At 39.7% G+C, this 14,109-nt stretch overlaps 1 protein-coding gene and 2 non-coding genes across 3 annotated transcripts; all 3 read left to right on the top strand.

Moving 5' to 3' along the window:
* The first annotated feature begins 6,961 nt into the window (after positions 1-6,961).
* On the top strand, positions 6,962-10,740 carry rpl10 (ribosomal protein L10). Its single transcript, XM_088330999.1, has 6 exons — positions 6,962-7,125; positions 7,896-7,954; positions 9,583-9,690; positions 9,903-10,041; positions 10,111-10,273; positions 10,534-10,740. The coding sequence occupies exons 1-6, from the start codon at positions 7,103-7,105 to the stop codon at positions 10,687-10,689; spliced, it is 648 nt and encodes a 215-aa protein (XP_088187125.1). The 5' UTR covers positions 6,962-7,102; the 3' UTR covers positions 10,690-10,740.
* LOC148369086 (small nucleolar RNA SNORA70) lies at positions 9,359-9,490 on the top strand. The gene has a single exon (XR_015850171.1). It is a non-coding gene; the product is annotated as a small nucleolar RNA SNORA70 (small nucleolar RNA).
* Positions 10,344-10,477, top strand: LOC148369085 (small nucleolar RNA SNORA70). Its single transcript, XR_015850170.1, has one exon. It is a non-coding gene; the product is annotated as a small nucleolar RNA SNORA70 (small nucleolar RNA).
* Positions 10,741-14,109: the final 3,369 nt, after the last annotated feature.

Below are 14,109 nucleotides of genomic sequence, written 5' to 3'. Positions count from 1 at the left end.
TTTTCTCCTATTTTTTATTCTGTGTATTTCTGCTGAAAGGAACATTGTCTGTCAAGTGTATTTGTATATATTGTTAAAAAAGGGAAGTGGACAAAGTATGCCCAAAAACTATGAAAAAACAGTCCTCCTTTTGCTTGCGTCGTCAGACTGATCTGTCACTCAAAACGACATTTCGCAATTTTGTAATGATACTTAATTTCCCAAAATCTGTCACAACTAAAAACAATCTTAAAGTGACATTTTGTATTATTTAGCGCTTCCTAGTAGTAAAAGAAACTTATAAAAAATATTGAATTGAATAATGAGCAAAAATACATAAACTATCATACAAGAAATTTATATTTACAGTATTTTACATAAAATGAGGATCACCTAAATGGAGTGGACATGGGTCTGCCATCTTGCCCCATAGGATACCCCAGAAAACCAGGTACCTTGTGAGTGGTTGAGCAAAAAAATAAAAGGAAAATGGGCCAGTTTGGTCAATTTGACACTCTTCAGTTTATATTTTTCCTTGTACAATGCATAGTTTGTTTGTTTGTACATGATTCAATTGTTTGTTTGTTTGTACATGATTCAAATTGAATCTTTTCTTCCGGCGCCGTCACGAATGGCAGCCACTCCAGCAGCTCCCGTGTTATTTTCGATTGTTCTCAATTGTTCTCAGCTCAGGGATGCTGCTGGAAATGTGAATTTCCCTTCGGGGATGAACAAAGTATCTATCTATCTATCTATCTATCTATCTATCTATCTATCTATCTATATTGTACAATGTGATAGTTATTTGATACTTATTTCGGCCCGTGTCAATGTCGAAGTTTGGCTCATCACTGAAGAGCAAGATGATGCTTTACACCTAAAAAAAACAGTGACCAAATGATGAAGGTGCTGTACCCAAGTCAAATCGGGAGGCTTCTTCTGCTCCCGGTATCCTTGAAAAAGTAAATCTGTTTCATGTAATAATTCAACCCCCTACTCCCAAAACAGCCTAGCAAAGGGATGGGCGTCGCTAGGCTATACTTGCCCAGGACACACCACATGAAGTGTTGCCACTACAACCCTAGCGTTTAGGGGATCCGTGGAACCTGACAAATGTGTAACGTGAACCACAAGTTTATTGATAGAAAGAGGAAGGGCAGCGCCCGCGTTTCGGTGCTCGCTGGACGCACGAAGCAAACTGCTCACTCAATTGGATGGTGATCCGAATACTGAAGTGGATCTTCCGGAGCGGGAGATGGCGGTGTCAAGGAAGGAAAAAAACAGGTCGATAGACGGGACAGAAGAGCAAAAACGTAATCGGGATCAAAAACAGGTCAAAGCCGGAGACAAACTGGGAGATCAGGCACGGACGGGTGGAAAAACGGGTGCAAAAAGCGGGACCGACGGGAGTCAGAGTCAAAATGCTTGCCTTGTAGAAACAGAGGTTCGCTGACGGACTGACAACAATAGAGTGAACGGACTGGGCTTAAAAAGGACAGGTAACCAATCAGATAGCTCACAGCTGTTGGCGCCAAACGAGCAGGCAGTTGAGCCAAATCAGTCATCATGTCACTTACAGCTCCTGCATCTTAAACGCAACCCCACTGATCCAATGGTAACAACTTAGACTTGTTTCATCGTACGTGTGGAAAATTGAAGTTAATTTCTGCAGCTGAATGGTACAATTTGACACTATCCAAAATATATTTGTATTTATTACTATTTAAAATTATTTAATGCAAGTTTTCATGAAAAAGGCCTTTGGGTGCTGTGCACGGATATCTTTAGGATCGAATGAGGGGTAAAAGGGGCGCATTTGCTCATATGAGTATTTGCTTGTTATAGTGTACATGTAGTATGTAAATAAGTTATTGTAGTGTGCACACCTGATTCATAGAATATCAAATGTATTTTTAAAATATCCATCAGGTTTGCAATGGATCTAAACTTATTAATTAAAATAGGAATCCATGCAACAAACATTGTAGGTTTTCCATGTCGTGTTTCTAGATAACAACCAAACAATAACAAACAGCAGCACCAGTTAAAGTGAATCTGTGTGATATTTGACCACTAGATGCCGCTGTTTTGTGTTATGCAGGAATTGGCAAACTAAAATTTTGAAAAAGCCCATAACGGTCAACAAAACCACAACAGCTAAACAAAAATTGGGCCGGCTCTGATAAAGAGCCACATGTAGCACTACAGCCTACGGTTGCTGACCCCTGGTGTAGTGCAACCAAAAACAGGTTTTACAAAGCACAAGCAAAATTACAAACTACGGAGACTCAGAGTGACCAAACTGCACCATTTTTCTTCTATTTTTTATGCCTAGCCTTTTTGTGGTTTCCTTTAGTTGAGGCTCACGTTACGTAAAACAATACAAATAATAACATTATTCAACATAATGCAAGTTAATTTGTTCATTATACAGATTAATATTGTTTTTTGTTTTTTAATGAACGTGTTTAACCACTAGTTGGTGCAAAATAATAGACAATAACCCTTTAAAAAAACACAGCATCTTGACATTTTAAACATCAGCACTTTCTACAAAACACAAGTTTTCTTCCATTGTTCCTTTTTTGAAATTTCAGTCGCTAGATTATTATTTCTAATAGTTAGACAAATATTAACTAGTTGCATTTGGGCTGAATTACATAAAACCCTATTTTGGAGTAGATGTGAAGTTTCTGACATGGATGAAAGGGTGTACGTAGACCAGGGGTTTTCAACTTGGTCCTACGGGCACCAGGAAGGCCCCTGATAACACAACAAAAAATGTACCCCAAAAATGTAAGGTTTAAGGTGTGTCTTCAGTTGATCATTATTTACCCCAGTGAAGTGTTATTTGAAAAGGGATTTCCAGATCCAGAAATTACCTACAGTACGTCATACACCCACAAATTCCCCCACGAATGACACACACCCTATGGCAGTTCATACGAACTTCACAAATTTCCGTTTTCACAAGAAGTGCTATCGGCCACACCCAAATGTGTGTGTTCGTTGGCCTCCTGGTCACTGCAGATCACCGGAAACAAGCCACTCACTGAAGAGACATTCCTGGCGTTTGCTTCCCTGAACTCGCCAGATTGTAATTTTTTTCACTCTAGACAAAGGAAAGTCTGCGGTGATTCACACAAAACCGGATAAGGAAAGATAGGGTTGTGTGCCAAAGCTAACAGATGACCTTAACTTGAGACTTTGCAGGTATCTCAGTCAGAGTTCACTGGGTAACATGATTGAGATTTAAAACGTATTGTTTGAAGTTTTGATCCAGTTGGAATGTTGCTGCAAGGTGAATTTTGAATGACTTTGTGTTTACTTGTCAAATCCAAAGGATTAATAAATACTTAATTAACACATTAATACATACTCTGTATCACCAATCTTTTGAAGCTGAGAGACAATTTTTGTTGCTGATTGGCATGAACGGTTATCATTTTGATGTAGATTTCTAAAATAATGTATTTTTTTTCACTATTTTGTTTCTATTTCAATACAAGGTTGGACTTATTAGAAGTGAAATCAACTACTAAAACAGGGTTCTCAAACCTGTTTTCAAGCTGGGAGAAACTTTTTGTTACTAATTAGCGCAACGGACACCCAGTTTGTTATGCATTTCTAGAATAACTTATCATGTTATTACTCTGTTGTTACTATGCCATTAAATTTCTTGTGTCCCGTTTCATCTGGAGGGACAAAAGCCTGACCAACTTAGGTTCCGAGGTGCCTAACTTGTTTGGGTCTTTGGGCATTTGGGTTGGCCATGGTCCAAAAAGGTTTGTGTGTTTTTTTTTCTTTTTCCCCTTTTATTTTCCTTGTATTTGTATGTTTGTCTTGCTGTCGGTCACCCCTCTTGAGGGATATGACCAAGGTAGGTAGGTAGGTAGGTAGATAGATAGATAGATAGATAGATAGATAGATAGATAGATAGATAGATAGATAGATAGATAGATAGATAGATAGATAGATAGATAGATAGATAGATAGATAGATAGATAGATAGATAGATAGATAGATAGATAGATAGATAGATAGATAGATAGATAGATAGATAGATAGATAGATAGATAGATAGATAGATAGATAGATAGATAGATAGGTAGGTAGGTAGGTAGGTAGGTAGGTAGGTAGGTAGGTAGATAGATAGATAGATAGATAGATAGATAGATAGATAGATAGATAGATAGATAGATAGATAGATAGATAGATAGATAGATAGATAGATAGATAGATAGATAGATAGATAGATACTACACCATTACCAGGTTCTTTAGAGGAAGTCCGGTTAAAAACACTCTGCCAGCTACTAAAAAAAGCAATTTTACGAGAAAATCACAATGACCCAGCACTGATAAGCTATATGCAGGCTAAGTCTGCAAGTACCTCAGTTTTCCTAGTCTTGGATTTCTTTAACATTTGTACATCTTACCTGTGTTTTGTGTTTTGTGTATCCATCCCCAATGATTAACTTCGGCAGACGAAAAAAATGTTTTACTTACGTTCTCCCACGCTGTTATATAGAGTAAGAGCGGGATCAAAAACGGGTCAAAGCCGGAGACAAACTGGGAGATCAGGCACGGACGGGTTATTTTGTTCTTTTTCAAAGTTTCCAGTGCCTTATATGATCATTAGAACACCAAATGTTATGTTTTTTTTAGCTGAAAGTTAAAGTAGATGTTAAGCTTGCCATGGCGCCCAATTGGCCCCGCCCATGGACACCAGCTGAAACGTGTTGACAGATTGTTCCCTGACTACTTAAACACTGTCTTGTGAGTCGCCTGGTGTCGGACCGCCTGCGAAACCCCTGCTAAAATCTGTTGTGATACGTCAAGCCCTGTAAATCCCCGTTTTGCCTGTGTTTTATTGCTCTTGTTTTGCCAAGCCCTGTGAATCCCTGTTTTACCTGTGCTATATCGCTCTTGTTTTGCTAAGCCCTGTGAATCTGCATTTTTTCCTGTGTTTTGCTCCTGTTTTGTTATCGCCCCGATCTGTTTAATTTTGACCACTCCCTTGTTCCAATCAATCTACTTCCGTGACCAATGATCGCCGGATCGAGTATGCGCTCATTCCTCTTCTCCCCAATAAACTATGAGTAACGTTACGCAAGTGAGTTCTGCCTCCTGTTTCCTATCCTGGTCCTGACAGTAGACTGTGATAACGTTCCTGCCACGACCAGGACAAATGGTAGACCCAATCGCGTAACGTTTACCACAAGTTTATTGAGAAAAGAGGAAGTGCAGCGCCGCGATCCGGTGCTCACTGGACATGGGCAGCAAGCCGCTCCCAGAATCGGATCGTGATCCGAATGCGGAAGTGGATCTTACGGAACGGGAGATCATGGTGTCAAAGACGGGAAAAAACAGGTCGTTAGCCGGGACAGGAGAACCAAACGTGGTCGGAGACAAACGGGGAAATCTGGAACGGAAGGGTGGAAAACGGGTGCAAAAAGCAGGGCTGACGGGAGTCAGAGTCAAAGCGCTTGCCTTGTAGAAACAGAGGTACGCAGACGGACTGACAAAAGCTGAGTGAAAGGACAGAGCTTAAGAAGGACGGGGAACCAATCAGGAAGCCAGCAGCGGCGGGCGCCAAACGGGCGGGCACAGGTGAAATTAATGAGTAATCATGACAGTTCAATTATTTCTTTTTTTAAATTTCAGTTATTCAATTATTAATTTTAATAGTTAGACAACTCATTACTACTTGCATTTGGACGGAATTACATAAAAACCTCTTCGGGAGTAGAAGTGACGTTTTTGACATGGATGAAAGGGTGCATGTAGAACCCATGGTCTTCAACGTGGTCCTACGGGCACTAGGTAGGCCCCTAATGACAACTGAGTAGGCCGCGGACAGGTTCAGAAAATAGCTCACAAGTGATGGGTCATTATGATTCGCTAGGAAAATTGGTTTCTATCAGGCATGATGTTTTTGTGGTTCACTGAGCCTATTTTATCTCTATTTCAAATAGTTACAACCTAGTTATAACATAGCAAGAACACAGTATAAAAATTAAAATTAATTGTTTTAGAAATCATTTTTAAACTGTTAGCCCTCTGCGCCAATCAGTAACAAAAGTAGCTCTCAGCTTGAAAAAGGTTGATAACCCCTGTTGTAGAAAAACATCTATTAAAAGACACAATGATGTCAGGGAGAAATAATTGACTTCGGAGAAAAATACCTGTGCACACATGAAAGGAGATTATGAACAAGTATTTACACCAAAAAGACCAGACCAAAATCGGACCCCAAAACATTTAGACCAGGGGTCTAAAACGTGGGAGCCCCCTAAGGACAGCTGAGGTGCCAGCAGACCTGTTCTAAAAATGGCTCACCAGTGCTGGGTCATTGTGATTTTCTAGTAAAATTATTATTTTTGTGACTTACTAAGTCTATTTAACCCTACTTCCAAAAATTAGCCTAGTGAATAACATAGTTACACCTTAGTAACTACATAGTCAACCATGATAAGTTGTTGTCATACAAATGCATATTAAAATGGAGGCCCATTGCGCTAGTAAGTAACAAAAAGTAGCTCTCAGTTTAAAAAGATTGGAGAGCCCAGCTTTAGACTGTTGAAGGTAGCTGGTAAATATATAAGCTATTAGCAGTAATAAATACAACTACTTTTGGTATAGTAAAAGCCACGTCATTTGGTACTTGTTGATTTTAATTTATAAACAATATTTTTATAAAGTAAAAATAACAATAATTCATAGAGCTCGGGTCACGGTATTTGTCATATATGGGCAACCAACTTCCGCCGGCTATGTAAAACTTCATTACCCAGAATTATTTTTAAATTATAAAACTGTCAATTTGGTTGTTGTTTTTTAATTATAGGTAACTTTCAAATTAACTCCAATTCATTGTAAAACATTAAGTGAGGTTTATGTTTAAAAAACGAAATATTTGGAGAAAAGGCGCTACGTTGAATGCACATATGACGAAGCGGAAGTGACTTCGACTTCCTTTCCTCCATTCGGTGAGTCCGTGGTCTCGTTGCATTTTCCTTCACTCTCGAGCGACTTTGTTTTTATAAGTGTATTTGTGAATCTCCAGGCAGAATTAGTCCGTGTAATAATTTTGATTGTTTGTTGTTTTTCAGATTGCAACCATGGGGCGTCGGCCTGCCCGTTGGTAAGTCTATTCTTTTGACGTGTCGATTCTCGGCCTCGCAGGGAAGATAAAATGGCAGCGGCTTCGAGCCGTAACATGTGGACCATGCTTGTTCGCCGTCCTGTTGGCAATAGTCTTCTTACTCGTTCTTTCATTTTAGACCTTAAATTAATTCCGTATCTATTCTCTACAATTTCCTTTGTAAGTTTAGCTTGCACTTTAAACATTGTTGAGGTTTCAAGTTTCATTATAAACGAACTGGCCTCACCTAGCTAAACGCTAGCAACAGGCTGGCATCGCGGTATATACTCCAGTACTGTTATTTTCCACATCAGATACGCAGTCACATTGTCAAGTCTATTAATGCTAATGTTTCTCGCAATGTAGAGTAATGAAACACTTTAACCCGTTAGTAACTTGAGGCCAGATAATGAAACATTAACATTAAAATTAGTTATTGATATTATGTAATTGTATAATTACAGTAAAACTCAAACCAACATTTTAAACTAAATTGTTCTTACCCAATACATTACTGATAAAATTTTAAATTTATAAAAACATCTGTGAATAATAATAATAATAATAATGGTAAATGGTCTGCATTTATATTGCGATATTCAAGTCAATGAAAGCTCCTTACAATGTGGTTCACATACTCACGCACTAATAGGGAGTCAGCCATGTATTAATGTCTTATAAGGGAGGAGCAAGGAATCGAACCTGCGACCTCTTGATCCCTAAACGAGTGCGCTACCACTTGACTTGACTATTTAACATTTTTTTCACAGCTACCGGTACTGCAAGAACAAGCCCTACCCTAAGTCCCGCTTCTGCAGGGGTGTACCTGGTGAGTGGAGTCATTTGACTGATAGACACACCTGGAAAAAAATAACATTGGTTTTATTTTATATATTTATATATCATCCCTTGTTGATTAGCATTGAATGATTTTGAACTAGAGGTAAGCTCATGTCCATCTGTCCGTCCGCATTTATCGAACCCCGAAGCAAACCTGAATTTTTCGTTTACTTTTTTTAAAATGATCCTCCTGTCATTATTTTTCTTTGTGGCGGATCCTTGCGAGCAGTCGACTGAATCCACTGCTTTACTCTACTGCAAAGAACGGTGGATGGGTAATTTTTCTTACAAAAAACTTGAAAAATGCCCGGCATGAACATATTGGTTAACATTTTAGGCCGTTAAGATCTCACCTCTGATGTGGATATAATAAACTAGAATCCAAATTTTAAAGTTTACACTAATTGTGCTTCTAGTCAAGTCATGCTTATTTTTAGTCTTAAATCACTTAAGTCTCATTAGGGCTGCTCAGTAAATGTCTTCAGTTAATTTGACTGCGATGTACAGCCGCTGCCCTACTTTTGGACGACCATGTGTAAGTTGAATTTGTTCCCAAGTTGCTTCAGTGCTATATTTTGTATGGAATGTGTTTACGGTTATATAAGTATGGTCAAGGCTTGTGTAAGTAACCTGTATTGTTTCAAAACTGAAAAATAAACGATGGATAAAATATGATCAATAACGTTACAAAGCTGGCGGAATGACGAAGCACAGTACTGAGAAACCCAGCTACACATTAGGCGTTGACATTCCGTGGTTGGTGAAGCCCTTTGAGACTCCTTGTGATGCAATTAAACATGATTATAAAGTTAAGTTTAACTTACTTTTGGAAGAGTTATGCGACTTCGTTCGTGGTAAAAAAATGGACGAAAAAAAGAAAAAAAGCGATCAACCATTATCTCAACCGCATCAATCTTATTCCACTTTCATTTCAATAGATCCGACTCGCCTCTTTACACTTTACACCAATCATATTGAACGGATGCACGAGATAACAATAAAAAAATGTCAAAGTTCTTGGCGCGCTAGAGACGCAGTACACATACTGCAGTATGTTTAAGCACGAACTAGGAAGTCGAAGCCGGGTTTCTTTTTTGGAGCCAGAAAGAACTATAGTAATTTCCCGTATAAGGTGCATAATACAAAATCTTAACTTGCAGCAATGTCTGGATATTTTTCGATCTCCCGAAAAAATGTTCGTATCTACCGTTTTGCATAAGTCCTCTTTAGGGGAGCGCTTAGTCAGATAACAGACTAGATATATCACTTGTACTAGAATGACTACATAAATCCTGATTTGAAGCCTAAAAAGTATTAATATCCTATGCATTTAAGACTTGTATGGTGTTCAATGCTTGTCACCATGTCTTAATCGTGAGTGTCACTGATTTACCTGCAGTTTAAGCCGACTGGACTTGCTGTAGTGCATTTCCGGTTGCCAAAGACTGCAGACATAAACTCTTTGGTATTGTGTATGTACTCAGCTGCATGGTGCTGAGTTCTTTAAGGGACCAATGAGACAAATAATAGTGATTTTTTTTGGGGGGGGGGTGGGGGTCACTTGAAGCTAGTTAATAATTTAAAACCTAAATGGCTATCACAATTTTCTTTTGACAGATCCAAAGATAAGGATTTTCGACCTGGGCAGGAAAAAGGCCAAGGTAGATGAGTTTCCTCTGTGTGGCCATATGGTCTCTGATGAATACGAGCAGCTATCGTCAGAAGGTGAGAATTTTTACCTTATCCTTGCCTGAATGCCGCACGAATTATTGCCATGAGTATTTAAATGCAAGTAGAGCTGTGAAATCACCTACCAAATAAAAACAATGCATTTGTTTTAACACATCAGTTACTGTGTACATGTTGACCAAACTCATCGCATTAAGAACGTGTTTAATGGGGGGTTTTGATAAGTGAAAAGTGGCCTACTTTTGCAGCTCTGGAGGCTGCCCGTATCTGTGCTAACAAGTATATGGTGAAGACCTGCGGTAAGGACGGATTCCACATCCGAATGCGTGTGCACCCTTTTCATGTCATCCGCATCAACAAAATGTTGTCCTGTGCCGGAGCTGATAGGTAAGTGTACTTTAAATAAGCATTCACCTTCAAAAGCAACACTAAACAAGCTCCACTTTCTGAATGCAGGCTCCAGACTGGAATGCGTGGTGCATTCGGCAAGCCTCAGGGCACTGTTGCCCGTGTGAACATTGGCCAGGTGATCATGTCCGTGCGTACCAAGACCCAGAACAAGGAGCATGTGGTCGAGGCCCTGCGAAGAGCCAAGTTCAAGTTCCCTGGTCGCCAGAAGGTATGCAAAAGCGTCAACAATAACTATCAGTGTGGTGAAAGCATGTGTACAATATATGTAGCATCAAATACTGCAGCCTATTAAGCCGACTAGTTTTGCTGTTAGTGCGTTTCTGGTTTGCAAGGGCTGCAGACAGTAACTCTCTGGTTTGTGTATGACCTCAGCTGATGTGCTGAGTTCGTTAAAGGGACCATTGAAACAAAATCGACTGTAATTATCATTGGAGTCTTGCATCGTTTCGGTTTTCCTTGCTCCATCAGATCCATATCTCAAAGAAGTACGGATTCACCAAGTTCAACGCCTCTGACTTTGATGACATGTTGGCCGAGAAGCGCGTCATCCCGGATGGCTGTGGGGTCAAGTACATCCCCAGCAGGGGGCCGCTGTCAGGCTGGAAGGTCCTGCATACTGTTTAGAGTATCTGTCGACTCATTGATTACAACCAATAAAAGTTGTTTTCATTACAAGGAATGTTCAGTTTATTCACTTTGCATAACTCTATTTGCATGATAATCAACGAGCAAAAAATTATTTTAAAGGGGAATAAACGAGGTACTACAGATCTGTCGTGTTTCTGCTGTGCAATGGTTAGCACATAAACTCTCACACGCGATAGGTCAACGGTTCAAGACTGGGTGTAAATATTTGTCCCGGAGAGGGATGGGCACCGCGATGTTTTTCTTGCCCAAGACACACTACGGGAAATTGTGCCATCTACTGGTGGTTTAAGGAATCCACCCACTACAGAACTGATAAACTTGAATATTCAAGTTATGTAAATTTAGGAATCTATCATGAATGATATAGCTTTGCACTCAAGGCCAACACACTATCCAACATCTCTTTGACATTTCTGCTTATTTCCGGAGTTAAAACCATAAAACTACAATGTCAAATTCACTTGAGGAAGCGCATGCCCTGGCATTGAGCCACTAACTAAATGTTATTTGACTAGGCTAGCAAATTACATTAAATATTCAGATCTACTTTATTGTCATTCTAGTACCCGTGTATACAGAACGAAATGTCGATACATCTGACCCGCACAGTTTCCTTGAATGTACAGATATAAATAAAAGCTGTATTGTATTATGGCTACGTATAGTATTTTTACCATAGTGCCGATAGTGCAAGAGGAGTAGCTAACCAGATGTGCAAAATGGGCAGTCAGGTTAACAAGTCAGGTAAACAGTAACATTAACACTAACAATAACGCTGTAAGTACAATAGTGCAGAGAGCAAATGTGCAAGGAGTGGCAAGCTATAAAGAACTGCCAGTAGTGCAAAAAGTCAGATTAGCAGCCGTTTAGATTTAGGTTAACTATATGTTAGATTGACCATTTAACAGTCTAATGGCCAGGGGGACTAGACTACTGCGGAACCTGGTGGTCCTGCACCGCACACTGCAGTACCTCTTCCCAGAGGCTAGCAGAGTGAACAGTCCATGATGGGGGTGAGAGGGGTCCCCGATGATGTTCTTAGCATGGGATAGGCAGCGCTTCTGGCCAATGTCCTGAATGGAGGGAAGTGTAGTCCCGATTATTTTCTCTGCTGTCCTCGTTACCCTCCTCACACTACCCCAGTCGGTAGCGCTGCAGCCTCCACAATGTAGCTTCCAATTTCAAGCCTCCAATGTAATAAATGCCGTTTTTAAGTGTAATGTCAAAAATCATGGTTTGGGGTGGGCATATGTGTATATAAATGTATAATATATAAACCAATTTTGAGGGGAAACAATACTATGCAGAAATCACATTAAAGTCACAAATGGAGAATAATCTCATTTTTCATGTTATGGCATTTCGAGAAAGTTATAGGGAAAATGGTAAAGTACACATACACTAACCAGTGAACCAGACCTTTTTGAAGCTTATGCATTATTTACAAACTGAAAACAATGCACATGCAATTCTCTGAAGTAGTGGCACCGTGATAGGGAAATGCATATTTCTCGCAGGGGTTAGTGTGTGTGTGGCACAGTCATGAGATCGAACCTCCTGTGTGGAGTTTGCATGTTCTCCCCGTGCTTGCGTGGGTTTGTTCCGGGCTCTGCAGTTTCTTTCCACATTCCAAAGACATGCATGTCAGGTTTATTGGCCGGTTCGATCTCAGAGGGAAAAGCAATTGACATCATTGGGGCTCGAATGAAGAATGCTCTCAAAACTGGATTTCTTTTTGGCTCATGAACCAGCATTTTCCGAGCAAAGGCTCTGACCAGAACTATATGGGACTATTACATCAGAAAGATGGGCAAGTCCATGCTTTACATTACCAACACAATCTTAAAGGGACTGTGTAATATTCAGTGCCTCCTCGGCAAAAAATATAACTCAGTAAAAAAAAACATTGATTCTATCTCTAGTATTTCATTTACACAGTGTAATCCTTACTAGAGGTAAGATCGGGCCAAAAAAAAGCACCCGAGCCCGACGCAGGCCCGAGGGGTATTAAACCCGACCCGGACCGAGCCCGACTAATTAACTGGATTTGCTGGCCCGGCCCGAAAGGGGCCCAAAATTACATATTTTATTTATAAGGAGGGGTGATTTATGATAACAAATTAAACTCTGCCTTTTGTTACAACATCTAGGCCTAAGTTAAATAAAACTGTATAAACATTTACATCTTTTATATTTCTGTGTCTGCACTGCAGATGTTACATTAAGCGACAATCTGTCATTGACGTTTTTTTTTTTTTGAGGTAGCGAAAACATTTAAGGGCGTCCGTCATTTTGACGACTTGATCATTGGGCCATAATCCACAGCAGCAGTAGTAGTACGTCCTTAAGATTTTAGCGCAGCACTTTCATTGAGGGGGTGTTGACGTGTTGTGCCCTTTTCCGACTCCTATGCAAATTCCCCCGCCCCCTGATCGTATTCTATATAAAACGCTTATTAAAACAATAAAGCGAGCTAATTATAATAATTGGGAGATCCTAGTCTATATAACGCGTTTATTTAAACAAGAAAGCGTGATTTTATTCTGCAAATTGCGTTTTTTAACGCGGATGAAAATGTCACCAACGTCAATGTACGCTTCCGACAAAAGCGATCGTATTCTATATAAAACGCTTATTAAAACAATAAAGCGAGCTAATTATAACAATTGGGAGATCCTAGTCTATATAACGCGTTTATTTAAACAATAAAGCGCGATCGTATTTTACAAAATGCGTTTGTTAATGCGGATGGAAAAGTCACCAACGTCACTGTACGGCGTACGCTATGATTTCCGCAATCACAACTAATTGTACACAAATAATATTTATTTGATTTACTATAATATCCGTATGTAATGTCTTTTTTATTGTGAATGATAATTTAAAAAAAAAAAAAAAAAAAAAAAAAAAAAAAAGCAGGACCGAACCCGACCCGACCGTATGACTGACATTTCAGGCCCGACCCGGCCCGAAATTGCCTCGGGCCATAAATCTTAGGTCTAATCCTTACCTAAGGTCAAAGCCATGTTTGCCTGGCAACTTGCTACACTGTGCTCATTTGGCAATGGATTTCGTTAGCATAAGACAGTAGAGTGCCATCTAGTGGTCAAATATTAAACACTGGGGCTTTGAGATCACATATTAGACTGACAGGGAGCCATTAATAGATAGATAGATAGATAGATACTTTATTCATCCCCGAAGGGAAATTCACTTTTCCAGCAGCATCCCTAAGCTGAGAACAATCGAAAATAACTGAGAACAATCGAAAATAACACGGGAGCTGCTGGAGTGGCTGCCATTCGTGACGGCGCCGGAGAAACGATTCAATTTGAATCATGTACAAACAAACAAACAATTGAATCATGTACAAGAAACGATGCTTTCTATCTATCT

The sequence above is a fragment of the Urocampus carinirostris genome, chromosome 3 (assembly GCF_059441175.1).
Source record: "Urocampus carinirostris isolate Australia breed hairy pipefish chromosome 3, RoL_Ucar_1.0, whole genome shotgun sequence".
Lineage (NCBI taxonomy): Eukaryota > Metazoa > Chordata > Actinopteri > Syngnathiformes > Syngnathidae > Urocampus > Urocampus carinirostris.
This window is presented reverse-complemented; position numbering and strand designations above follow the sequence as displayed.

Excerpts from the sequence above, each read along its gene's own strand:
- rpl10 (XM_088330999.1), top strand. The coding sequence starts at position 7,103 with ATGGGGCGTCGGCCTGCCCGTTG. Across the intron at positions 7,126-7,895 it reads GGGCGTCGGCCTGCCCGTTG|CTACCGGTACTGCAAGAACA; the intron begins GTAAGTCTATTC and ends TTTTTTTCACAG. Across the intron at positions 10,042-10,110 it reads TCCTGTGCCGGAGCTGATAG|GCTCCAGACTGGAATGCGTG; the intron begins GTAAGTGTACTT and ends TTCTGAATGCAG.